We start from the raw sequence: 25,181 nt of genomic DNA on the forward strand, positions 1-25,181 counted from the left end.
TGATGGTAGGGATCCGTACCCATTCAAAAAGGTATAACATTTTAAAATCAGATATTATTTACCCGAGATATTAAAATAACTCATCGAAAAAATTTCGATTTTCGCACCGACCTCGATTTTGAAAAAAAACGTGATTAAGGTCATATCTCCGCGGGGAGTTATGTCGTTTTAAAACGTCATAACTCCAGGAAAAAGTTTCGATTTTCGCACCGACCTCTATTTTGAAAAAAAGCGTGATGTAACCCCTTGCCATTTTGTCGATTTGGGTACAAATTTTGGATTTCCTTTTTTTGATGCCAATCGTTAGAACTGATTCTTACGAGTCAAAAATGGTATATAATTCCAAAATCGGACATTATTTGACGGAAATATTGCAAAAAATCATCAAAAATGTTGAATTTACGAACGAATCGGTTTTTTGTCAACAACATTGTTCAACCCATCGATGATTAATTTGTTTGAATGCCAATTGATGGTAGGGATCCGTAGACATTCAAAAAGATATAACATTTTAAAATCAGATATTATTTACCCGAGATATTAAATGAATCATCGAAAAAGTTTCGATTTTCGCACCGACCTCAATTTTGAAAAAAATCGTGATGAAGGTCGTTCGTTTTGGAACGTCATATCTCCAGGAAAAAGCTTTGATTTTCGCACCGACCTCTATTTTGAAAAAAAGCGTGATGTAACCCCTTGCCATTTTGTCGATTTGGGTACAAATTTTGGATTTCCTTTTTTGATGCCAATCGTTAGAACTGATCCTTACGAATCAAAAATGGTATAAAATTCCAAAATCGGACATTATTTGACGGAAATATTGCAAAAAATCATCAAAAACGTTGAATTTACGAACGAATCGGTTTTTTGTCAACAACATTGTGCAACCCATCGATGATTGATTTGTTTGAATGCCAATTGATGGTAGGGATCCGTACGCATTCAAAAAGGTATAACATTTTAAAATCAGGCATTATTTACCCGAGATATTAACAAATATCATCGAAAAAGTTTCTATTTTCGCACCGACCTCGATTTTGAAAAAAATCGTGATGAAGGTCATATCTCCGCGCGGAGTTATGTCGTTTTGGAACGTCATATCTCCGCGGGGAGTTCTGTCGTTTTGGAACGTCATATCTCCGCGCAGAGTTATGTCGTTTTGGAACGTCATATCTCCAGGAAAATGTTTCGATTTTCGCACCGACCTCGATTTTGAAAAAAATCGTGATGAAGGTCATATCTCCGCGGGGAGTTCTGTCGTTTCGGAACGTCATATCTCCAGGAAAATGTTTCGATTTTCGCACCGACCTCGATTTTGAAAAAAATCGTGATTAAGGTCATATCTCCGCGGGGAGTTCTGTCGTTTCGGAACGTCATATCTCCAGGAAAATATTTCGATTTTCGCACCGACCTCTATTTTGAAAAAAAGCGTGATCAAGGTCATATCTCCGCGGGGAGTTCTGTCGTTTTGGAACGTCATATCTCCAGGAAAAAGCTTCGATTTTCGCACCGACCTCCATTTTGAAAAAAAGCGTGATGTAACCCCTTGCCATTTTGTCGATTTGGGTCAAAATTTTGGATTTCCTTTTTTTGATGCTAATCGCTAGAACTGATCCTTACGAATCAAACTTGGTATAAAATTCCAAAATCGGACATTATTTGACGGAAATATTGCAAAAAATCATCAAAAAGGTTGAATTTACGAACGAATCGGTTTTTTGTCAACAACATTGTTCAACCCATCGATGATTAATTTGTTTGAATGCCAATTGATGGTAGGGATCCGTACGCATTCGAAAAGGTATAACATTTTAAAATCAGACATTATTTACCCGAGATATTAAAAAGAAATCATCGAAAAAGTTTCGATTTTGAAAAAAATCGTGATTAAGGTCATATCTCCGCGGGGAGTTCTGTCGTTTTGGAACGTCATATCTCCAGGAAAAAGTTTCGATTTTCACACCGACCTCTTTTTTGAAAAAAAGCGCGATGAAGGTCATATCTCCGCGGGGAGTTCTGTCGTTTTGGAACGTCATATCTCCAGGAAAAAGCTTCGATTTTCGCACCGACCTCTATTTTGAAAAAAAGCGTGATGTAACCCTTTGCCATTTTGTCGATTTGGGTCAAAATTTTGGATTTCCTTTTTTTGATGCCAATCGTTAGAACTGATCCTTACGAATCAAAAATGGCATAAAATTCCAAAATCGGACATTATTTGACGGAAATATTGCAAAAAATCATCAAAAAGGTTGAATATACCAATGAATCGGTTTTTTGTCAACAACATTGTTCAACCCATCGATGATTAATTTGTTTGAATACCAATTGATTGTAGGGATCCGTACGCATTCAAAAAGGTATAACATTTTAAAATCAGACATTATTTACCCGAGATATTAAAAAGAAATCATCGAAAAAGTTTCGATTTTGAAAAAAATCGTGATTAAGGTCATATCTCCGCGGGGAGTTCTGTCGTTTTGGAACGTCATATCTCCAGGAAAATGTTTCGATTTTCACACCGACCTCTATTTTGAAAAAAAGCGTGATGAAGGTCATATCTTCGCGGGGAGTTCTGTCGTTTTGGAACGTCATATCTCCAGGAAAAAGCTTCGATTTTCGCACCGACCTCCATTTTGAAAAAAAGCGTGATGTAACCCCTTGCCATTTTGTCGATTTGGGTCAAAATTTAGGATTTCCTTTTTTTGATGCCAATCGTTAGAACTGATCCTTACCAGTCAAAAATGGCATAAAATTCCAATATCGGACATTATTTGACGGAATTATTGCAAAAAATCATCAAAAAGGTTGAATTTACGAACGAATCGGTTTTTTGTCAACATCATTTTTCAACCCATCGATGATTAATTTGTTTGAATGCCAATTGATGGTAGGGATCCGTACGCATTCAAAAAGGTATAACATTTTAAAATCAGACATTATTTACCCGAGATATTAAAAAGAAATCATCGAAAAAGTTTCGATTTTGAAAAAAATCGTGATTAAGGTCATATCTCCGCGGGGAGTTCTGTCGTTTTGGAATGTCATATCCCCAGGAAAAAGTTTCGATTTTCGCACCGACCTCGATTTTGAAAAAAATCGTGATGAAGGTCATATCTCCGCGGGGAGTTATGTCGTTTTGGAACGTCATATCTCCGCGCGGAGTTATGTCGTTTTGGAACGTCATATCTCCGTGCGGAGCTATGTCATTTTGGAACGTCATGATCTCCGCGCGGAGTTATGTCGTTTTAGAACGCCATATCTCCGCGGGGAGTTCTGTCGTTTTGGAACGTCATATCTCCAGGAAAAAGTTTCGATATTCGCACCGACCTCTATTTTGAAAAAAAGCGTGATGTAACCCCTTGCCATTTTGTCGATTTGGGTCAAAATTTTGGATTTCCTTTTTTTGATGCTAATCGCTAGAACTGATCCTTACGAATCAAACTTGGTATAAAATTCCAAAATCGGACATTATTTGACGGAAATATTGCAAAAAATCATAAAAAAGGTTGAATATACCAACGAATCGGTTTTTTGTCAACCACATTGTTCAACCCATCGATGATTAATTTGCTTGAATGCCAATTGATGGTAGGGATCCATACGCATTCGAAAGGGTATAACATTTTAAAATCTGACATTATTTACCCGAGATATTAAAAAGAAATCATCGAAAAAGTTTCGATTTTCGCACCGACCTCGATTTTGAAAAAAATCGTGATGAAGGTCATATCTCCGCGGGGAGTTATGTCGTTTTGGAACGTCATATCTCCAGGAAAAAGTTTCGATTTTCGCACCGACCTCCATTTTGAAAAAAAGCGTGATGTAACCCCTTGCCATTTTGTCGATTTGGGTCAAAATTTTGGATTTCCTCTTTTTGATGCCAATCGTTAGAACTGATCCTTACCAGTCAAAAATGGCATAAAATTCCAATATCGGACATTATTTGACGGAATTATTGCAAAAAATCATCAAAAAGGTTGAATTTACGAACGAATCGGTTTTTAGTCAACAACATTGTTCAACCCATCGATAATTAATTTCTTTGAATGCCAATTGATGGTAGGGATCCGTACGCATTCGAAAGGGTATAACATTTTAAAATCAGACATTAGTTACCCGAGATATTAAAAAGAAATCATCGAAAAAGTTTCGATTTTGAAAAAAAATCGTGATTAAGGTCATATCTCCGCGGGGAGTTCTGTCGTTTTGGAATGTCATATCTCCAGGAAAAAGTTTCGATTTTCGCACCGACCTCGATTTTGAAAAAAATCGTGATGAAGGTCATATCTCCGCGGGGAGTTATGTCGTTTTGGAACGTCATATCTCCGCGCGGAGTTATGTCGTTTTGGAACGTCATATCTCCGCGCGGAGTTATGTCGTTTTGGAACGTCATATTTCCGCGCGGAGCTATGTCGTTTTGGAACGTCATGATCTCCGCGCGGAGTTATGTCGTTTTAGAACGTCATATCTCCGCGCGGAGTTATGTCGTTTTGGAGCGTCATATCTCCGCGCGGAGCTATGTCGTTTTGGAGCGTCATATCTCCGCGCGGAGCTATGTCGTTTTGGAGCGTCATATCTCCGCGCGGAGTTATGTCGTTTTGGAACGTCATTTCTCCGCGGGGAGTTCTATCGTTTTGAAACATCATATCTCCGCGCGGAGCTATTACCCGAGATATAAAAGAAAAAATCATCGAAAAAGTTTCAATATTCTCGCCGACCTCGATTTTCAATTGCGCAGTTGAATATAACTTTGGTTTTTTTTAACCGATCTTTATGAAATTTTCTACAGTATATCTTATTGTATCATAGAATAATTGTGTATACTGAAAAAGTCAATTGCATTTAAATTTTGGCTTAAATTGGTTGGCAATAAAAGTTGGGTTATTAACTTGATTTATAGCTCTCTGGTGCTAGCGGAGAGGTGGCGATAGGTATAAAATGAAAGATACTTGACAAATATATAATATTTTAGAAGCAACATATCATGTTTCGTGACTCTAGCTCTTATTATTTACCAAAATTGCCTAAAAAACAGGATATCGATATTGATCCATATCGATTGCTTGGAAACGGAGTAAGTTACAGATTCTCGGAAACAAACTCGATCTGCGCAGGCACTAGGAGCACCTACATCTAAAATTTCAAGTCTATAGCTCTTATATGTTCTGAGATTCTTGCGTTCATATATACGGACGGACGGACAGACAGATCGACATGGCTAGATCGACTCGGCTTTTGATGCTGATCAAGAATATATATACTTTATTTAATCGGAGATGCTTCCTTCTTCCTGTTACATACATTTGGATTTTGCACAAATACAATATACCCTTATACCCATTTTTAATGGGTTCAGGGTATAATAAAATTGATATGGCAACTCTGCATTCACAATGGTGGTGCGCCGGTAAATAAAGCGCATGTCACGTTCAAGCTGAATGACAAGCAGGTGCATGAGAACGATACGAAAATACCACATGCATTTTATATTTTATTTATTATATTGCATATTGGCTTTAAAAAGTTAAAATGTATGTATAATTGAATGTTTATTTGTGTGTTCCATTGTTTTTGTTTCACAAGAATTACGAGTCTTATGTGGCATCATACAGTCTGAACGTATGTTGGCCACCCTAACAAATAACCTAAAAGCTGGGCCAGAGACACGGCAGCTCTGAAATTTATATTATTATTTTGTAAATTAATTTAAAACCCAGAATGAGCCGCAACTACAAAGAAGATCAGGCCAATGAGGTCGAAGCGCTGGATTCCATATATTGTGGTGAAATGGAAGGTAACTCGCATGTTCTTCTTGTATTTCAATATAATACAAATATTCCCTTTGCAGTTCTACAAACAGAGCCTTTCCACAAATTCCAAATTCCTATTGCCACAGAGGAGTACAATGCCGATGCGGTCGAAGAGAATGAAAAGGGCTTAGCGTGCAAGCTTGTGTTTACGTATACAGCAACATATCCAGATGAAGCTCCGTTAGTGAAAATTGAGGAAGCCGAAAACTTTGAAGACAATTTCGAGGCGCGGCTGCTGGAACACTTACGCCAGACAATTGACGAGAACATCGGCATGGAGATGGTGTTCTCGTTGGTGAGCAGTGCACAGGAATGGCTAAATGTGCAGTGGGACGAGCACAAGAAGACTCAGGAGGATGAACGGGTGCGCAAGGTTCAAGAGGTCGAAGAAGCGGAAAGAAAGAAATTCGAAGGAACGCGCGTGTCAGTCGAGACATTTATGAAATGGAAATTAGACTTTGAAGAGAGCACGGGCATTGCCGCAAAACGGGAGAAAAACAATGATTGCAAGAAGCTGACGGGCCGAGAGTTATTCATGTGCGACAACACATTGAACGATTCGGACATCAAATTCCTGTTGGAAGCCGGTGAGAACATTGAGAATGTTAAAATCGATGAAACATTGTTTCAAGATATTGGCGAACTGGATTTGGATGACGACGACGATGAGGATTGGGTACCCGGAGCTGATGACGACGATGATTAAGCAGTGCTGCGATATTACAAATAAAACTCATATAAGGCATACTTGTGTATTGTAAAGAAATGGCCTAACACAATGGGTTCTCTATAGTTTTACAAATAAAATGCTAGCGTGTTATCAATCTAATCCGTTGGGATTTTGCAAACTCATTTCGGATAACTTAAGTCCGTAGCTTTGAACAGGTTGAATGTCGTCCAAGTCAAAAAACTCCTCGTCGCTGTCATCGTTTTTCTCCGCATTCGGGTTGATCTGGGCAGCATCTTTCTTTACAGCTGGCAGCACATCACGCGGAAAATTAAGTTTTGGCCATGATCCCGGTTCCAATTTTGGCAACGTTATCTCCACCTTAGTGCCAAACATTTGCACAGAAGCTGTTTGTACATTGATTATCTAAACAGACAGAAGGGTCAGTTATACAAGTTGGCATAATAGAAAGGATTCGATCTTACACCACGCAGTTCTAGGTCCAACTCGAACTTGGCATTCTCCTGTTCTGGAAAGACCAGCATTACGTGCAGGCGAATTGGATTCACTTCAACGACGCTTTGTGCATAATGAAATTTTTTGGCATAGACTGTGACAACAACATTCGTAGCCGTCTGATGCCAATCGTATCGGCATTGAACTACCTGTTTGTCTTCGTCCTGCAGTGTATCAATTGATTATTAAAAAATTGACGCGTGCAGTGTTCGTATGACTTACGTCTTTAACAAACTTATGTTGACCGTAAACACAGCCTTTCTGGGCCATGAACTGCGCAAAATCGGAGGTACGTTTCTGACAGCATGACCAAAACTTCATGCCCTCATGGAATATGGGAACGCCAGGATGATAAGTGCACTCGCCAAAGTCGCTGCTTGTGTTTGTGTAGGAGTAAGTGCAGCCATTGTTTTTGCAGCTCGTTCCCACAGCAACATCTCTAATAAATATGTATGCATAAAATATCATTCAATAAAAGTACAAAAGAGCTCTCAAGTACCGTTCGCTGCCTGCAGTTGCAGCTGGCGCGGCAACAGTGCTGACTTTTAAAGCATCAATGGTGTCCTTCAAAGCAGGCGCTACTTTTGGCTCCAGGACAGTGAATGGCGTTTCAATGGCTGGCCTAGGCAGAGATTCCCTAATAGGAGCTCGCACTTCAATTTCCATAGTCTTATCCTCATCCTTGTCATCCTTGGCTGGCTTCTCTGGTTCGGGCGGTTTAATGTTTGAATGCTTCGCCAAAGTGCAGCCTTTGATATTGAGGAATTCTGTGAAGTCCACCGACTTTTTACTGCAACATGACCAGCCTTTGTAGGCATCGTGGAAGAATGGCGCACCCGGATGATGCCGGCAAGATTCTGTGCAAAACAACGTGCTGTAAGTTCTTTATTATTTCTTGTATAGTAGTTTTACTTACCATCAGTATTGGTGGATGGATCAAAAAGTTGGCCACAACCTCTGTTATAACATTGTTCCATTTTTGCCTTTAATATTTTACAGTTATTTTTGGTTGCTTTGGTCTAGAATATTCGCACATAAGTGGCGGAGTGGAGGCAAGCCGATAAATATACCTCCGGAGGCTGCCAACTCGATAACAAGTAAGCAACACTATCGACAAGTGGCCGAGCTAAGTGTTGAAAAATGCCAGCATGTCGGCAGAAACGGTTTTTTGATTTTTTCAACTTGGCTTAGAACAAACAAACCTGTATTTAGAAGCCATGTGATATGAGGGTTTAGAAAGGCAGTTTGTGAGCAATTAAAACGGAAATTATCGAGCTCATTCGAAAGAGTCTTTAAACTGTTCGGTATGCGGCACTTGGAGACCGAAACCGGAATTAAAATACAAATCAATTAATGCAAATGTAGTGAAGGTCAGTTCGGTTTTTGTCTAAGTGAGCAATGCACAGGATTTGCTAGACGAAACACTCAGAAAGGTGTGTGTGCTGACAAATTGTGAGTCATGTAGCAAAGCTAATTAAAAACGGGAATGCCAACGAATTGAAACTTAAGACGAAAAAGAAACTGTGCTGGAGTAGGGCCAAGCTGGTGGCTTAATTTGCTCCAAGGCTCAGAATTATATTATTATCTTACGTCGTTCGGCATATATGCTACGTATAAATATGTGTAAAACATTTGAATACGTGGAACTCGCTTTTAAGTTTCATTTATTGCCCGCGGCGACAAGACATTTATTTTGCTTGCGTTCAGCAAATTGTCATTTTATTGAAAATTCTTGTGGTCAACAAGGTTATCAACGCCGTCGCAATAGCTGCCAACTGGCTGTGCTCTGACTGCAATTGGCCTTTGTCGTTATGTGGTTGCACTTAATACAAATTATGACAGGGGCCCTGGCGCCCGACCGTTCATCCACGATTTGACCAATCGAGTTTCGGGTGCAGTTGCTGCTGTGAATCATGCCGCCGCCACCGCCGCTAATGATCTGCTTGGAGCTGTTGTTGGCTTGGAGCATTGTTGTGCAATCGCTCGAGAATTGTGGACGTTTTTCATATTTCGACGCTGCTGCTGCTGCTGCTGCTGCTGCTCTGCGACTTCTGACAGCTCTGCAAGACAAGCTCAAATAATATAAAGAAATATAAAAATTCGGAGCTTTAGTTGCCGTGTGTCCCAGTGTCAATGGAAATTAACACCGCAGGCACCGGCACTTGGCCCAAACTAGGCGTCCACGTAATTTAACATACAATGGCAAGCGGCGGCAACAACGGCAACAATAACGACACACTATGCAATTGTGTGCGGCGGCATGAAATGCTGTTGTAAAATGCAAAGGCACAGATTTCTTGCAATTCGCTAACAACAAAAAAAAAAAAAAAACTCAAACAGCAACAAGCAAATAAACATTCCAAGCCCGATGACGCGTATTCGGTTCACACTTCATTGGCAGCTCCAGACTCCGGCTACGATTCTAGCTACTGTTTGTCGCTCGATAAGCATCGCTTGGGCTCAGCTTTCAGCTAGATATATATATTATGCAACAATGAAAATAAAAACATAATATATCACAGCCGTGATAACAAAGGCTGATTTGTTTGCTTAACGCTTGCGCGCTTTCAAGTTCGCTTCCTGAGTCTTTCGTTTTGCGCATGCATCAACAATTGCAATAGCAAACAGAAATATATATTGCTGCACACTCGAGTGGCACGACAACGCACAAGTTAAACACAAAATTGCATATTTTAGACATTTATTTACAAAATTTTTAGATATTTTGCCTAGGCGCCTCATTAACTGACTACTTACACATGACTCGACTCTCGACTCGACTCTCCACTCTCGGCCCTGTGTCGCCTCAGAAGTATGTGTATCTCGTACTGTACGGATTGCTGTAATAGTTGAACGTTGCGTACGATGTGTCCGGCGTTTGAAATGTGGTGCTGAAATATGTTGGATCCACGCCGCCAGCCGCCGCGGCCACGGCTGCCACCGCTGCAAATTGATTAGAATATAAATAAAGGAGCAGCACTTGTTGTGGACTTGACATATTTAACGAGTGCGTTTACAAATTACAATTAATATGGTTAGGCTTGGGCGGGCGGGTGCACTTGAGATTAGTCGTGTTACTTTTGCTGCCAACTGGTAAATTCCAAGCGTGGGCGTCGACCGAAGGTTAAGCGCTTCGTCAATCACCACGGCGTCAACAAGCTGGTCAAGTGTTTGGGCAAGTGTCCAGCTGCAATTGCTGCAATTTAGAATGGCCCGCTTAACGATTGGCCAGCGGCCACATTAGCCGCTGTCCGCACACACATATTTTAATGCTGGGGGTGGGTTGTCAATTGTGACCGCATTTAATGCTGCAGCAATTGGCCATTTATCTGGTCTAACCGCAGGCAGTCCTCATCCAGGAAGCGGGCGCTGCGTGCAGCGAGAACTTTGGGCTTGCGAAATTAATTACACAATGGCCATTTGGCTACCGTTCGCCAATCGTGCATAAATTGTCAAATTGTAAAAATTATCTCAACTTAGTGTCGTTCGGTTTTGTTCGTTGTGAAATGTTTTTTCCATGCATTGTCTGTCCCAGTCCCAGTCCCAGTCCTCCGGCTTGGCCCACTGCTCGCTTTTTGCTCGCCATGCGGCCAGCTAGGCTTAGTCGCAGCAGTAAACAAAAAAAAAAAAAAACAGTTGCTCCATTTCGATTTTCTTTGCGTTTCAAGCCTCTCAAACGATATGCAAAAAACAAATGCCGAAAAAAAAGCTAGCAAGAATGCATCGCTCGACTTGGAGATACTCTCGACTAAAAAGAAAGTATTTTGAGCTCTTGCTAAGACGCGTTGTCTAGATGTGTCTACTTAAAGGGAACTTTAAACGATAATTAACATAATTAATATAATAATAATTCGATTTTAGTTGATATAGCTTAAAAATGCTTTCTTACTTATCTTATTTATCTTTATTTTAAGTATCGCACAATCTCGCTCTAAGTATTGAAGGCCAATCGTAGGCAACCTATTCCTTTTAAAGTTTGTTACATACATTCGCTTAGGCTCAATATACCCTTTTTAGTGTTTTTATGTGTGCAGGGTATAAATAAAGTTAAAATGCAAACTGCGAACATATTTTGCACAGCATTAGTCGCGCATATCATTGAGTATCTCCCCTCTTTCTCCCCCACTCTCTCTCTCTCTCTCTCCCTCTCTCTGTCTCTTTGCCCGTCCCTCTCCCCCTTCAATTCACATACTCTATGCAAATGTGTATGTGTGCGCTCATTGACTTTATAGACAGGCACATAGCCATATGGGGCTTAAGTCTCGATTGCCGCTGCAGCACCTGCTGCTCGTGGCCGACACATTTGCTTGTCGTTAAAATTTGTTCATATTTCATTTCCCAGTGAGGTACTTAAGGCATCACTAGCTGCCTGCCCCCTGCCAAGGGGGTTTATATTGGGTTTATTTTGTAATAAGAGAACAAGCATTGAAAAAAGCTGTCGAGTAGCAAAGACATTTTCTTGATAGATGTTTGCCATTTTGGAGCCCGGTAAAGGGTCGATATAAATAACAATAATTTGTATACTACACAATGCATATTAATAAAAAGCTTATAAGGCATTTCTAGGAGTATATGCCCAATAAAATATATAAATTATTGATCATATGAATTATTGATTTCTATTGCAGCATAAAAATGATTGATTACCAAGCTCGGAAACTAAAAAGGCTAAAAACTTGAAGTATATATCCTTTATAGCATACGTTCTTTATCGATAAAAATCCATTTTATGACTTGGCTTAAACTGAACACAATACATAAGAAAATGTCATTCAAGATAAAAATTTTAAATTTGTTGAGCTGAACTGACTCAACAAATAATTTTGCATGATATTGCTTAAGCCTTTCTAACTTGATTTGAATGTAGAGGGAAATCTGTTTTCCTATTTCTATTTATAACAAAATTCACAGGCTTATAAAATGCTGTTCAATCGGGAGCTCAATATATGAAATATTATATATGGAGACAATGCTCGAATGGAAACATTGAACTCAATTCCGTGTCAAGACATTGACAAATCGAATTTTAGTCATTTATTTGAAGCTGCTTTTAATCAGTTTTGAGCTTGAAAAGATTTTGAAGCGATGTGCTGTCTGAAGATACAGCAAGTTGCGCCAACTGATTTCTTTTGTCCATATTTCAACATTCGATTTGGATTCACACCAAAAATCCATCCCCCCCCCTTGTCGAGTGCTCGTCCAAGCCCACAAGGTCTCGTCACCCCAACTCATATATATATATATATATATATAATAATATAATATTTTGTGCCCACGCCAAAGTGAAGTTGTCGTGAAGAGTGTAGGCCACGTCGTTGCGGTTGCTGGATTTGGATTTGGAATCGGATTGGCCGTGGCTGAGGCCGTCACAGTTCGATTTGTGTCGCTGCACTTCAAAGCTGGCTTTGTTAATTAGACGCTTGTTTTGTGTGCACTTACAATAATTGCTACAAGAAATCATAAACATACTTGTACGATAATATCAAAAGCCAAAAGTGGTGCATTTGAATGTGAAACTGTGAAACTCAAAAGACTACAAAATAATTACTCAAAACAAGTTGAATTTTTTGGCTGGAATTTTGTCTTTGTTGTGCGGCCGAAAGATGTCAAAGTACAAATTAAAAAAAAAAAGTAAATTAAAATTGTAACATAAACAAAACATTTTATATGGTAGAGTTTGTTTTTTATTTATAATTTAGCTAGTTCCTCAACTAAAAATAATAAGAATTTTAATGTTACAAATTAAACAAAATAAAAATCATAAGTTTCTAGAAAAGAACATAAATAATATACAAAAAATAATTGGCAAAACAAAAATAAAAACAACAGAAAAGAAAAGAGAATAAAATCAAATTGAATTTTTTGCTGAAATTTGTTTTTTGTGCAGCCGAAAGATGTTGAATAAAAATCAAATAAAAAGTTTAACATAAGAAATACATTTAAAATTTTTTTATTTATAATTAAGCTAGTTCTTCAATTGAAAATAAAAAATATACATAAAATAATTGGCAAAATAAAAACAATAAAAAAAAGAAGGGGAATAAAAAGCAAAAGTAACTAAATTTATGTGTTTGCAATTAGATAACAACAATTAAACTAAATAATAACTAATAAACTTTTTTTATTATTACATGTTATTTGCTGTTATGTTAGTGTGTGTGTGTGTGGGAGTGTGTGTCTGTGTGTGCAGGGCTTTGGAGCGGATGGGCTGGGGCTGAGGTGCTTAAATTGAAGTTGGCTGCAATTAAGTGTGACGCGTATTTCCGTTTCCGGCGCTGTTTGGCATTGTGCGAGCTGTGTGCGTGTGCGTGTGTGTGTGTGTATATATGGCTGTGTATGCTTGTGTGTGTGTGTGTGTGTGCGTATGTGCAGTTAACCAAAGATTGTGCCTGTGAATTGGACGTGGGGTGGAGGGTACGTTAAAAAAAGACAATTATTCAACAAAACTAAAAAAAGACTTCATATTTAAACACTACTTCAATTGCACTAATAAAGCTTTAATTGTGTGCGTGTGTGTGTGTGTGTGTGTGAGTGTGTGAGTGTGTGTGAGTGTGGGTAACAATGGCCTAGGTTCTACTATTGTCTGAATGTATTACTTTGCTGAGGTGGCACAAAGCCAAAGCCGGAGGCGCCAACAACAACGCCGCTCGACTCCTCAATCGCATCCGGTGGCGAGGGGGGGAACACGACGGGTCCTGCCAAGGAAATACACAAAGATGTAGAAACGTTAAGGAGTGTGAAATTATAATCTAGATTTAGGGTATTCGTGTGGCCAATCTTACCTCTGTTCTGTCGCGGATCACGAATCTGCGCCGGCGAGGGCTGCGCCAGGGCCAAAGGATCGTAGGCGAAGCGGGATCGGCCGGGGAATTGTCCTAGAAAATATTGCTGGCCAGCGGCAAAGGCCAGGCACAGGCACAGGGCAGCAATGGTGACTAACTGGAAAAAAAGAGACATTGGATACGTTTAAAAGCGCGCATGTTGGTAATATGCTTAAGTACGGTCGCGGCGATTAAACAATTGAAATGTGTGTCAATGCCAACACAGAGCTGAGCATATAGAAAACAATTAAGCCAACAAACAGTCGACCATAGAATGCCATTCAGCTGTACGCGATTCGAGCACGAGCCGAGTGCCAAGTGGTAAGTGCCAAGTGCCAAATGGTAAGTGCTCTATTCAGTTCTAAAAGCTGTCTCTTTGGCCATTTTTCATATGCAGCGCTTAACTGTGTAATTAGCGGCAATTGCACATAAACCATATCTATGACAATTACAAAAGGAGTTTGGCTTTAAATGCCAGTCAACGAATTCGCTACCGAGCTCTCGCTGTGCCAAAGGTAATATAAATATTAAGATGATTAACGTTTGATTTGAATGCGACGCAAAATTTGTAGCCTGGCTTGTCAACTGGCTTCCCACTTGAACTGCCGACTGGCTGTTCGCTCCCCAAAATCCTTCGGCAAAACTGAAGAGCCGAAGCTGAGAGTAAAATTATATTTTTAGCCTTTTTTATGCTCTTTCAGTTGAGAGAAAATTTCTAGCCTGGCTTCTCATCTGGCTTTTTAGCAAGCTGAGAGTACTTTCTATTTTAAGCCCTTTCGCTCTTTCAGCTGAGAGAGCGCAATGAAACTGATTTTTTTTTTGTGTTCTCTATTTTAAAAAAATCAAGCTGCAGAGTAGCATCTTAGTGTTTGTATTGCCTGTGGCTGTGCTTTCCAAAGCTGACCCAATTCGCAGCAGCGCCAAATGCATCGAATCTAATGCTCTGATAAGCATACGGCCCGAGCTCGTTAAGCAGCTAAGATCTGCGCTCGTGGAAGCTGTGGCGGCATGCATCAATGGTCCAAATTGGCTCAGTGGCCATAAATATATATATATATGTATAGTCGAAGTGCTGGCTGTCTGCAAGGCGCCTGAATTTATTGATTTCGCATTGAATGCTCGACAGGCAGCTTCGGCAGCTCGGCAGCTTGCAACTGTGCCGCAAAGTGTTGCACGGGTGTTTTGTTGCATCTAATGTCTTATTAAAGGCCGTCACGCAATTGCGACAGAGTCTGGACACTAATCACAGGGCCGCAAAGACTTAATAGAACCGGGCTAACGAACGGGCCCGAATACGCTGCATTAAGTCCATATTTGTTTGCTTTATGGTCAGTAATCACACCTGTGCCCACATGCATCAATATTGCCAAGTAATTGCCGGTTGCCTTTGCTTAAGTTTCATTTTTTATTTTCTGTGTGCCTTTGAAAGGTTTTTGCTTCATTAATTGCCTAATGGGCCGCGCCTGCAATCTGCATTGGACTGCAGGGCGTATGCGCAATATTTTGTGTTTCATGTTCATTTTGCAGACATTTTTTGTTGTTGTTGTTGTTGTTGATTTTTGTGCTACTGCAATTGATTTAATTTAATATGCGGCAAAGTGCACCCTACAAATAGTACAAGCAACAAAAAAAAAACACAGCTGCAACAAGAACCAAAAACAACAACAACAAATTGCTAATTGCTATTAGCAAAAATATGCATACAACAAATGCAACAAGAACAACAAAAACTGCAACAAGAAACAACAAAAAATTGTCTTGAAACTAAATAATCAAAAAATATGCAAACAAGGCGACCAGTTGCCAACAAGCCGCTGCGACTCTCGTCTAGACATTAAAGTCTCGCCAACTTGTGAAAATGCTTTTAATTAATTCATGTTTCTCGTTGTTGTTGTTGTTACTGTTGTTGTTGTTGTTGTTGCTGCTGTTGTTGTTGTTGTCCTAAAGTTAGACACGGCGTCTGTTGGCACAGCAGCTCTGAGCGGCCCAGAAGATCAAGCCCGCGCAGATTAAAGCCATGTGATAATTATGCCAAAAATTCTCAAAGCTGCGTGATTAATAACCTTACCCCCCACCCACCCCCTTCTGGCGTGGGAGGTTCGTGCAGGCAGGCCAATTGATTGTCCAAATTCTTGGCCATAAGCCAGCTAAATTGAGGCACACAATTGGCATGAGAAGCCGGCAAACTTTTGATCCAACCGATCAGAATTTAATAACCAAAGAAGAAATGACAATTTACAGCGAACAGCTGTCATTGCACTGAAAAATATAATTGGCTTAGTTCAAGATTATTTGCTTCATTGTTGATTGCAATCAATCTAATTGAGCTTATGAACTAGAACGGAGGAGTTGAAAAAAGGAAGAAGTAGATTATAAAAAGTAGTATACATTTTTGAATTTTTAAAAATTTGATTTATATATTATTTTTCTCAGTGTATTTCACGCATTGCCTAGAGCAGAAAGCATAGAACAGGAGGAATTGGATGGATCGCCACCTCTCCGCTAGCACCCCAGAGATATAAATCAAGTTAATAACCCAACTTTTATTGCCAACCAATTTAAGCCAAAATTTAAATGCAATTGACTTTTTCAGTATACAAAAATATTCTATGATACAATAAGATATACTGTAGAAATTTTCATAAAGATCGGTTAAAATAAAACGCGCGGGGATATGGCCTTCCATTTTTTTCAAAATCGAGGTCGGTGCGAAAATCGAAACTTTTTCGATGTTTTTTTTTAATATCTCGGGTAAATAATGTCTGATTATAAAATGTTATACCTTGAATGCGTACGGATCCCTACCATCAATTGGCATTCAAACAAATTAATCATCGATGGGTTGAAAATGTTGTTGACAAAAAACCGATTAGTTCGTAAATTCAACCTTTTTCATGATTTTTTGCAATAATTCCGTCAAATAATGTCCGATTTTGGAATTTTATACCACTTTTGACTCGTAAGGATCAGTTCTAACGATTGGCATCAAAAAAAGAAAATCTAAAATTTTGACCCAAATCGACAAAATGGCAAGGGGTTACATCACGCTTTTTTCAAAATAGAGGTCGGTGCGAAAATCGAAGCTTTTTCCTGGAGATATGACGTTCCAAAACGACAGAACTCCCCGCGGAGATATGACGTTCCAAAACGACAGAACTCCCCGCGGAGATATGACGTTCCAAAACAACATAATTCTGCGCGGAGATATGACGTTCCAAAACGACAGAACTCCCCGCGGATATATGACGTTCCAAAACGACATAACTCTGCGCGGAGATATGACGTTCCAAAACGACATAACTCCGCGCGGAGTAATGGCGTTCCAAAACGACATAACTCCGCGCGGAGATATGACGTTCCAAAACAACATAACTCTGCGCGGAGATATGACGTTCCAAAACGACATAACTCCGCGCGGAGTAATGGCGTTCCAAAACGACATAACTCCCCGCGGGGATATGACGTTCCAAAACGACATAACTCCCCGCGGAGATATGACGTTCCAAAACGAAATAACTCCCCGCGGGGATATGACGTTCCAAAACGACATAACTCCCCGCGGAGATATGACGTTTCAAAACGACATAACTTCGCGAGGAGATATGACGTTTCAAAACGACAGAACTTCCCGCGGAGATATGACCTTCATCACGATTTTTTTCAAAATCGAGGTCGCTGCGAAAATCGAAACTTTTTCGATGATTTTTTTTTAATATCTCGGGTAAATAATGTCTGATATTAAAATGTTATACCTTTTTGAATGCGTACGGATCCCTACCATCAATTGGCATTCAAACAAATTAATCATCGATGGGTTGAAAAATGTTGTTGACAAAAAACCGATTCGTTCGTAAATTCAACCTTTTTTAAGATTTTTTGGAATATTTCGGTCAAATAATGTCCGATTTTGCAATTTCATACAATGTTTGACTCGTAAGGATCAGTAAGGATCAAAATGGCACATGGTATCCCCCAGTCGGGAGCTCCCGACTAAAACCTCTTACTTGTTTTATTTAAATTGCTCAAAATGTAATTTGTATATTAATTTTGTTTCAGTGTATTTCGTCCAATGCCTGGAATATATGGCTCCACTGTGGCATGATACACATGTAAACCGTCAGAATGTCGTCAACAGCAGCCGGAGGCAATGTGTCCACGTTTCCACACATTTGCATTTGGGCATTCTTCGCATAGCTTTTGGACAACTGTTCAACTGTGTTGGGCCGTGACAGGGTATTTGAAAGTGATCGTTTAAATTAATTAAATAAATTAAGCGCAGCACTTGGTTTGATTCTGGTTTTTGCGGCTAGCCGCAAGGAATCCGCATCAAATTGGCACTCGAAACCGTGCAGCACGCTAATGTGAGTTAATTTGTTTGAGAACAAAACTATTTGTATGGAAATTGCAATCATTCCTCATGGCAACCCCCTCCCCTCACCAACCACCCCCCTTCCCATCGTTTATCGAAGCCACAACAAATTAGTTGTACAAATGACCTTAGATATGATTTCGTAATTGGGCGGCGTTTGGTACACTGGTAGCAGGCAGCCCCGACTGCCCAGACTGTTGGCCAACGGCGTCTCATGCGAAAACCCACCCACCCACAACAATGATTAAGTGCAGCAACATGTGAGCGTGCCAGTGCCCGTGCCCGTGCCCGGGCCAGCGCATGAAAACCTAAATAAAAATCACAACAACAAGAGCTAACCAAACAACAACATTGCCTTGTTAGCAGCAGCTTTGTATACCCTGTAGAAAATGGGCAAAAGGGCATGCGTAGCCTAGACAATGTTTACGTGTGAATTTATACATATAAATATTTATTTTATATAGTCTATGCCAGAACAATTAGATTTTGTATATATTTTATTTCGATCTGTCTCTTTTACAGGGTATCTAGCTGTCGAGTTGTGAGCATTTGCGTCGCTTTTAGTTGTTTTTCAATCAGATTTTTCATTTTTGTGCTGGCATTTATTGGCGTTTAGATTTTGATTGGCTCAAATGTGCAGTAAAAATAAATTATTTTTTATTACTTTACAAGCCAACAAAAAAAAAAGAGGAAAATAAAATTGGAAAAAATCCATTCGAACAGGTAACCAGAGCGCCTTGCATTTGGACAAATATCAAAATGCATAAAATCAACTCGAAATGAACTTTCGGTTAGTTGTTCCTGGCGAAAATGTGCATGGGCCAAAAAAATGAGTCATATGGAAAGAAAAATGGAAAATGCGGCCTGGCATGGCTACAGCTGGAGCGTTAATTAATCTTATTTAAATGGATTGTCATTTGCCCAGCGAGCATTACGAATTTGATGTGAACAATTTGCCAGTTGCAAAAGTGAATGTTGAACAATTGAAATGCGCTCAAGTTTAGCCGGACACCCAAAATAAAACATAACAGAATACAACAGCAATAAGCAAACGATAAAGAAGGGCTATCTTCGGTACGCCGAAGATTTGATACCCTTGCAGACTCAACCTTTTCAAAATGCTCTTAAGAAGCGCAGGGAAATAGTAAATACTGAGTTTTGTCAAGATATCTTGAAAAATAAATAAGTTTTCCATGTAAGAACCTGCTTTTTGACCGATCCTTCCTATGGCAGCTCTTTGATAAGTGGTCCGATGTTGATAGGAGTTAGCATATATATGAAACGCATCGTTAAACTAATAAATGCCCAGTTTGGTTAAGATATCTTGATAAACAAAAAACTTTTTCATACAAGAACCTACTCTTCGACCGATTGTCTCCTTCCTTGCGACAAAATTAAAATACCCTCTGCAAGGGTATAATAAATGAAATGAAAACTAAAAAAAAAGTTGATACTGTTATCGGTTGTTAATGATTGTAACGCCTACAGCATCAGTTAGCCGCGCACCAGATGCTAATGCTGTCCGAGTCCAGGTTAACGCTCGATTGAGCAACTGTTCATTGACTTTCAACACGGAAGCGTGCTGCTCTCAGCCTGGCTCTCGGCTCCAGACTCTGGATGCATTTGCGATTGTGGCTAAAGTCGAAAAATGTTTAGCGAGACTGTGTCGGCTCTGTTTAGTAGTAGGTGCAACAAGATCAACAACTGGCGCAACACGGCCGCTGCTTTAAATTACTTTGAATTGTGTTTAATAGCTGGAAATGATGCCGGGCCAAAATGGAGACTGTGTCTGACTTTGAGTCCGGCAAGCTGTCCGCTGCCCGCTGCTATTACTTATTGGCCAAGCAATTATGGGGCCTCAATTTGCCGTTCAGCTCGTTGGTTAGGAAGTGCCAATTGACGTTTTGGCAGCGTGAGAATCGAAACACTTTTCCTTTTCCTGCTGATGCCCCCCCCCCACTCCCCTCCCTCTACTCAATGCAACGACAACAATAAATTAGTTCAAGTTCAGCGAACAACACAAATTTGTAGCATTTAAGGCATGACAAAATGCCAAACACAACGCACAAGCCTGCCTGCCTGCCAGTCCGACCATGCCTTATAAATATGGTAATGGCCTGACCACGGTCCGGCGTCCACTCCGGCGATAAATCTAACATAACTATTTTGCAAGCCAAAAGCGATCTCATGTGGGCAGGCACCGCACGCTCGCCAAGCTTCGAGCTAATGTCCAACTGGAGCTGGACATGTGCAACATGTGTACGCCAGGCACTTGCCATGCGCACCGACTGACTGACTGACTGACTGACTGACTGACTGATTGACGGACTGACTGACTGACTAACAGTCCAAGACATGACTCTAGCGCTGATTGCGACAGCTGCGCGTTTTCAGCTAATCGCCTCGCACTACGCGAATTGTAATAAAATAAGCCAAAAACTTTTGCTGTCGCAGCGACCGATGCGATTCCCGATATCAAATGACATGGCACACAGCATATAATGCCAAAGGCAATGGACATTAGCCTGAATTGCTACAAAAGGAGACTGGCTAGAGGATTCCACGAAATAGATGCCACGAATTTGTTTAATATCCAGGCTAGCAGCAGAGCTTAATTGCGGCTGGAATACATGGATGGAATACCTCGCTAGACGACTTATCCAACTGTTCCACAAATTAAGGTGGCGAGAATCCGGAGTCGAATTCCCGGTAATTAATTATTTTGACGTAATATTGTCTTAAGCAGAGGCCTTAGTAGCAAAGTTTGAAGCATATATATATATATATATATTGTTTAAAAATGTAACAAATTTCCATGCTTGTTTCACACCATTTCGTGAATATAAAATGTTTTATTCCATTTAACTCAGTTTTTTTTACTATCACAAAAATCGCTTAGCTGGCAATTCGAGCTCCATTAGAAGGATCCGAATAAGTACTGACCTTTTTAAACTTTATTATTTAATTATTTATTAAATTACTTATGTTATGAAAGATATCCGTTTGTGCCTTAACAACACACAAATATCAATAGAAACCTTAAACAAAACATAAATATAAAAAAAGTCTCAGCCTAGGTTTTCTTCTTCCTCACTCATCTAATAATCAGATGTTTATATTGTCCATTTCAGAAAACGTAAAATATTATAATTATTATTCTACTTAATTAAGTTTTTAGTTAACTTTCTCATAATTCAAAGGCAATCAAAAACTAAACAAAGGTTTGGTACAGATTTTATTTCCCACAAATCTAATAAACAAATCGATTTAAATATTGAATTAATAAAAATTGACTTGAGTTTGAGAAACGAAGTCTTAAAGCATGTTTGAAGTTTGAGCTGATAATACATAATCCCCGAAAACCTGGCCTAAACTCACATACACACACTCAGCTGCAAAAAGATATTGCAATTATGCATGACAATTGCTCGTCGTGTGTGTGTGTGTGTGTGTGTGTGTGGATTGTGTAAGTGAGGCATCTTCATTAGCCGAGCTCGCAGACTTGGCCTGGCCCGGGTTAAAGCCGACCAAAGTCAGAGCAAGCCAAGCGAAACGCAAGGCAAATGTATATATATATATATGTATATATACTTATATTTATGGCAATTAATTTGAATTTCTACACGCAAAGCGTGTAAAATGCAACAACATGTCGACGAGGACAACTTGCGCTGGCTTGCTGGCGACGATTAACCAATGAATTAAAGCGATTGTCGAGCAATTAATAAATCTTTTCGAGTGTGTGTGTGTGTGTGTGTGTGTGTGTGTGTGTGTGTGTGTGTTGTGTGGCACGCATGACCCAATCCTAATCGAGAGCGATTTGCCAGATTTCTGATTGCGGTTCCCAGGGTGCCCAACTGCCTGCTGGGATGAAACGACAACCGCCGACTGCCGACTGCAGCCAGTTGCAGTTGCAGTTGCAGTTGCTGTGGCAGTTGCATAACTCTGAGACTGACTCTAATGAATTGAACGCTGGCTTTTCATAGTTGTTTAATTTATGGCCGCGTCGCGCGCACACGCACATGCATTCGTGGCGAAAGGCGCAACGGAGGGGGGGGACACACGCGCAATGGTCAAGAAGTTGGTCAGCGCCAGTTTGGTCAGTTGACTCTGGCTTTGGCTTTGGCTTTGGCTTTGGGCATTTATATTGGCGCGTGTGTATCGCACTTTTCAATTAACTTACAAAACGCATGCCCAAGCACGTTTTGCCAATTTTTTGTTGCTTGATCTGTAAACAAGTGTCTGCCGCTTGTCTGGCGGGGCCGCGGCCTTCAACATGAACTTGAACTTCCTGCCTTACCCCCGAATTTTTTTATTTTTTTTTTTTTGTTGCGTGTAATTGCCCGTTCTGCACATTGACTTGCTTTTGGGCAGGCGGAAACATTGAAAGTGCGTGCTTGGCTGCCTATGATTATATTTTGTATCGTAAACAATTTATGGCCTGGATGCTGTGTACGCTGTGGCACGCCCCCAGCCAAAGTCCATTGTCTGCGACTTAACAGCTTAATAGCCAGTTGCACACATGCAGTGTGTGTGTATGTGTGTGTGTGTGTGTGTGTGTGTGTTTATTTAAATACGATTACGAATAGATATGTTCATTTTTTTTGTATGCTTGCGGCTGGCTTTGTCATGTCTTTAATGCCGACAAAATGCTAGCTGCAAAAATTGACACACGACAACGGGCAACTCTGGCGGCTGGCCATAAATTCAAGTGCCCAATAAAAATTCTGAATAGCCTCTGAGCTAGTCTCAATTTGCGGTGAATGTTGGCCAAAATTGTGTGTCGGCCATACAACTATTGCATTCGCATTAGCATGAGCATCAACGGAAATGCTGTGAAAATTGTCGCTTGGCATTGGCAAGAGCCGAAAACAAAAGACTTAGGCAACGAACTTGGCTAACGCAAAATAAACTGCAATATTTTTTTTTTCTTTTTGCACTTATTTTCTGAGTACTTACGAATTTCATGTTGATTTAGTTGAGGTTTTTTTTTTTGTAATGCTTAATTGTTGGCTGCGCTGCAATTAGTTAACAAATATTTCAAAAATTAATTAACTGATTTATTAGGCACTGCACTTGTTATTTTTTGTTTTTTGTTTTGTTGGTTTTACAACACGAAACACGATTTTGTTTGTAATTATTGGCTTTGAAAATTTCTTTTGCCTTTCTTTGATTTTTGGTTTTTAACTAATTATTGTTATTGTGGCAAACGCGTGTCAAATGAAACTGAAAGCCAAATTCAAATAACAATGAGTCTGGGAACTGTTAGCTGGATGCCGTTTGGCTGTCAACTGTGTATTGGCTTACACGACTCTGCGCTGCGCTATATTTAAAAATAGTGTGTGTTGCGGGAGCTCGGCTTTGACTCGGACTCGGACTCGGATTCGGCGGATCGTGTGTTTGTACGTCGAGCTGTGCGGTAAAACGTTTAATGAATTCCAACAGAAATGCTCAGTTGATTTTATATAAAGCATGGCAAGCGTGCGCCGATGTCGACGTCGACGTGGCCGTCGTTGCTTTGTTTGCTGCGTTTTGAGTGAGTTTTTTTTTTATTATTTTTATCTTCGAGCACTTGTGTGAGAGCCTTTGAGCTTGAGCTCGAGTGCTATTGTCGCTGGCCTACGTGCGACACGTGATGGTCGTTGTTCTTGGGCGGATTGTGGCAAAAAAGGCAACTTTCTAGCATTTGGTTGCGATGGCGGCTGCTGCTGCTTTCCGGTAACCAGTTTCAGCTTGCGCTGCACTTCATTCGGGTCAATCAGTCTGAATAGGCGCTTATGCAAATCGAATGCAAATGTAATAGGAAAGCTGGGCAAGCACCTTGGCTTGATTGCAGGTGAAAACAGCTACAACAATTGCAGCAACAACGGCAACAGCAGCAACAATAACAAAAATGCTGCTGTATTGTCAGCAGTTAAAAAGCTTTGGCAATTTCTTCCGCCTCTGCCATTTTGACCGTGAAAATTTCGTGTGATTGTTGGCCTGTTGGTCTGTTTGTTTGATTGTTGTTGTTGTTGTTGTTGTTGTTGTTGCTGCTGCTGTTGCTGCTCAGTTTTCTGGCCGAGGAACGCTGTTGACTTGATTTAAATGACAATTTACGTTATATTCGAATGTATGATTAAAAATAGCAATATGCATATCATAATCATAACGCACGAATTACCTGCCGGAAGCACTAAACAGAAGGCTTTAACCACAAGCCTCCGAGCTATTTTTGTACACAACATGAATATTTTTTAATTACAATTTATGCTACAGTTGATGTGCAACATAAAATGCTTGACATTTACGACCCTTAAACTGAAAAACAATTGTTCAAAATAGCCGCCTACGAGGGCTGCTCAATACGTAATGAGCGTGTGCCCATTTATATTTCTAGTATTTTTTCTGCTATTAAACTTTTTGGTATTCTAATGAAAAGCTAAGATTGGCATCCTTGGGAGAGCGTTGCCATATCACTCAACACAAAAATTACTTTCACAAATATATTAAAAACGGGCATTTGCTTGAGGTCAATTTACTTTGCATCACAAAGAAATGTTGAACTTTAGTAAGCACGATATAAATTATTTCATGACTTAATTAACGACCCTCGTAATTAATGCGTGCAATTAAATACAAATTGCACACTTGTCGCAGCAATGCAAGCAATGCGTACGTTTTTTTTTTTCCGCCAGCCAACGCATTTAATTAGCCGTGCAGCACTGCGAAGGCTATGGAGAGAGAGAGAGAGAGAGAGAGAGAGAGAGAGAGAGAGAGAGAGAGAGCGCGAGAGAGAGGCTGGCTAATTCAAATACCAAGTTCAAGTTCAGCTGTCAGGTGTCTGACGGAGCGGCCGCAAAGTTGCCTTCTTTTTGCTGATGCCACAAGTAGCAGAAAACCGCAATAATTGAATTGAATTGTATAATTCATACTTAGTATTGTCTTCAGCTGGCGTTGGGGTCAAGTTCAGTTGGGCAATTGGCCAGCGCAATTGTTGTAAGCTGTGCAACAATTAG

At 40.1% G+C, this 25,181-nt stretch overlaps 3 protein-coding genes across 4 annotated transcripts; 1 reads left to right on the forward strand and 2 right to left on the reverse strand.

Annotated features, from left to right (window-relative positions):
- The first annotated feature begins 5,632 nt into the window (after positions 1–5,632).
- LOC6635058 (RWD domain-containing protein 1) lies at positions 5,633–6,639 on the forward strand. The gene is made up of 2 exons (XM_002058589.4): positions 5,633–5,794; positions 5,849–6,639. Exons 1-2 carry the CDS (start codon positions 5,719–5,721, stop codon positions 6,514–6,516), a joined length of 744 nt encoding a protein of 247 aa, XP_002058625.1. The 5' UTR covers positions 5,633–5,718; the 3' UTR covers positions 6,517–6,639.
- mora (CHORD-like protein) lies at positions 6,549–8,062 on the reverse strand. The gene is made up of 5 exons (XM_002058590.4): positions 7,910–8,062; positions 7,493–7,850; positions 7,216–7,432; positions 6,963–7,157; positions 6,549–6,903 (listed from the first exon to the last, which is right to left on the reverse strand). Exons 1-5 carry the CDS (start codon positions 7,968–7,970, stop codon positions 6,631–6,633), a joined length of 1,104 nt encoding a protein of 367 aa, XP_002058626.1. The 5' UTR covers positions 7,971–8,062; the 3' UTR covers positions 6,549–6,630.
- A 1,642-nt stretch (positions 8,063–9,704) lies between these two features.
- On the reverse strand, positions 9,705–23,643 carry LOC6635061 (uncharacterized). Of its 2 annotated transcripts, none has more exons than XM_002058592.4 (5): positions 23,491–23,643; positions 23,143–23,201; positions 13,776–13,932; positions 13,590–13,688; positions 9,705–9,936 (listed from the first exon to the last, which is right to left on the reverse strand). In XM_002058592.4, exons 2-5 carry the CDS (start codon positions 23,149–23,151, stop codon positions 9,800–9,802), a joined length of 402 nt encoding a protein of 133 aa, XP_002058628.1. In that variant the 5' UTR covers positions 23,152–23,201; positions 23,491–23,643; the 3' UTR covers positions 9,705–9,799. The 2 variants fall into 2 exon arrangements, with proteins under 2 accessions (XP_002058628.1, XP_070063053.1); XM_070206952.1 differs by lacking the exon at positions 9,705–9,936 and adding an exon at positions 12,928–13,382 and having other exon boundaries at positions 23,491–23,641.
- Positions 23,644–25,181: the final 1,538 nt, after the last annotated feature.

This window comes from Drosophila virilis, chromosome 2, assembly GCF_030788295.1.
Source record: "Drosophila virilis strain 15010-1051.87 chromosome 2, Dvir_AGI_RSII-ME, whole genome shotgun sequence".
NCBI classification, from domain to species: Eukaryota; Metazoa; Arthropoda; class Insecta; order Diptera; family Drosophilidae; genus Drosophila; species Drosophila virilis.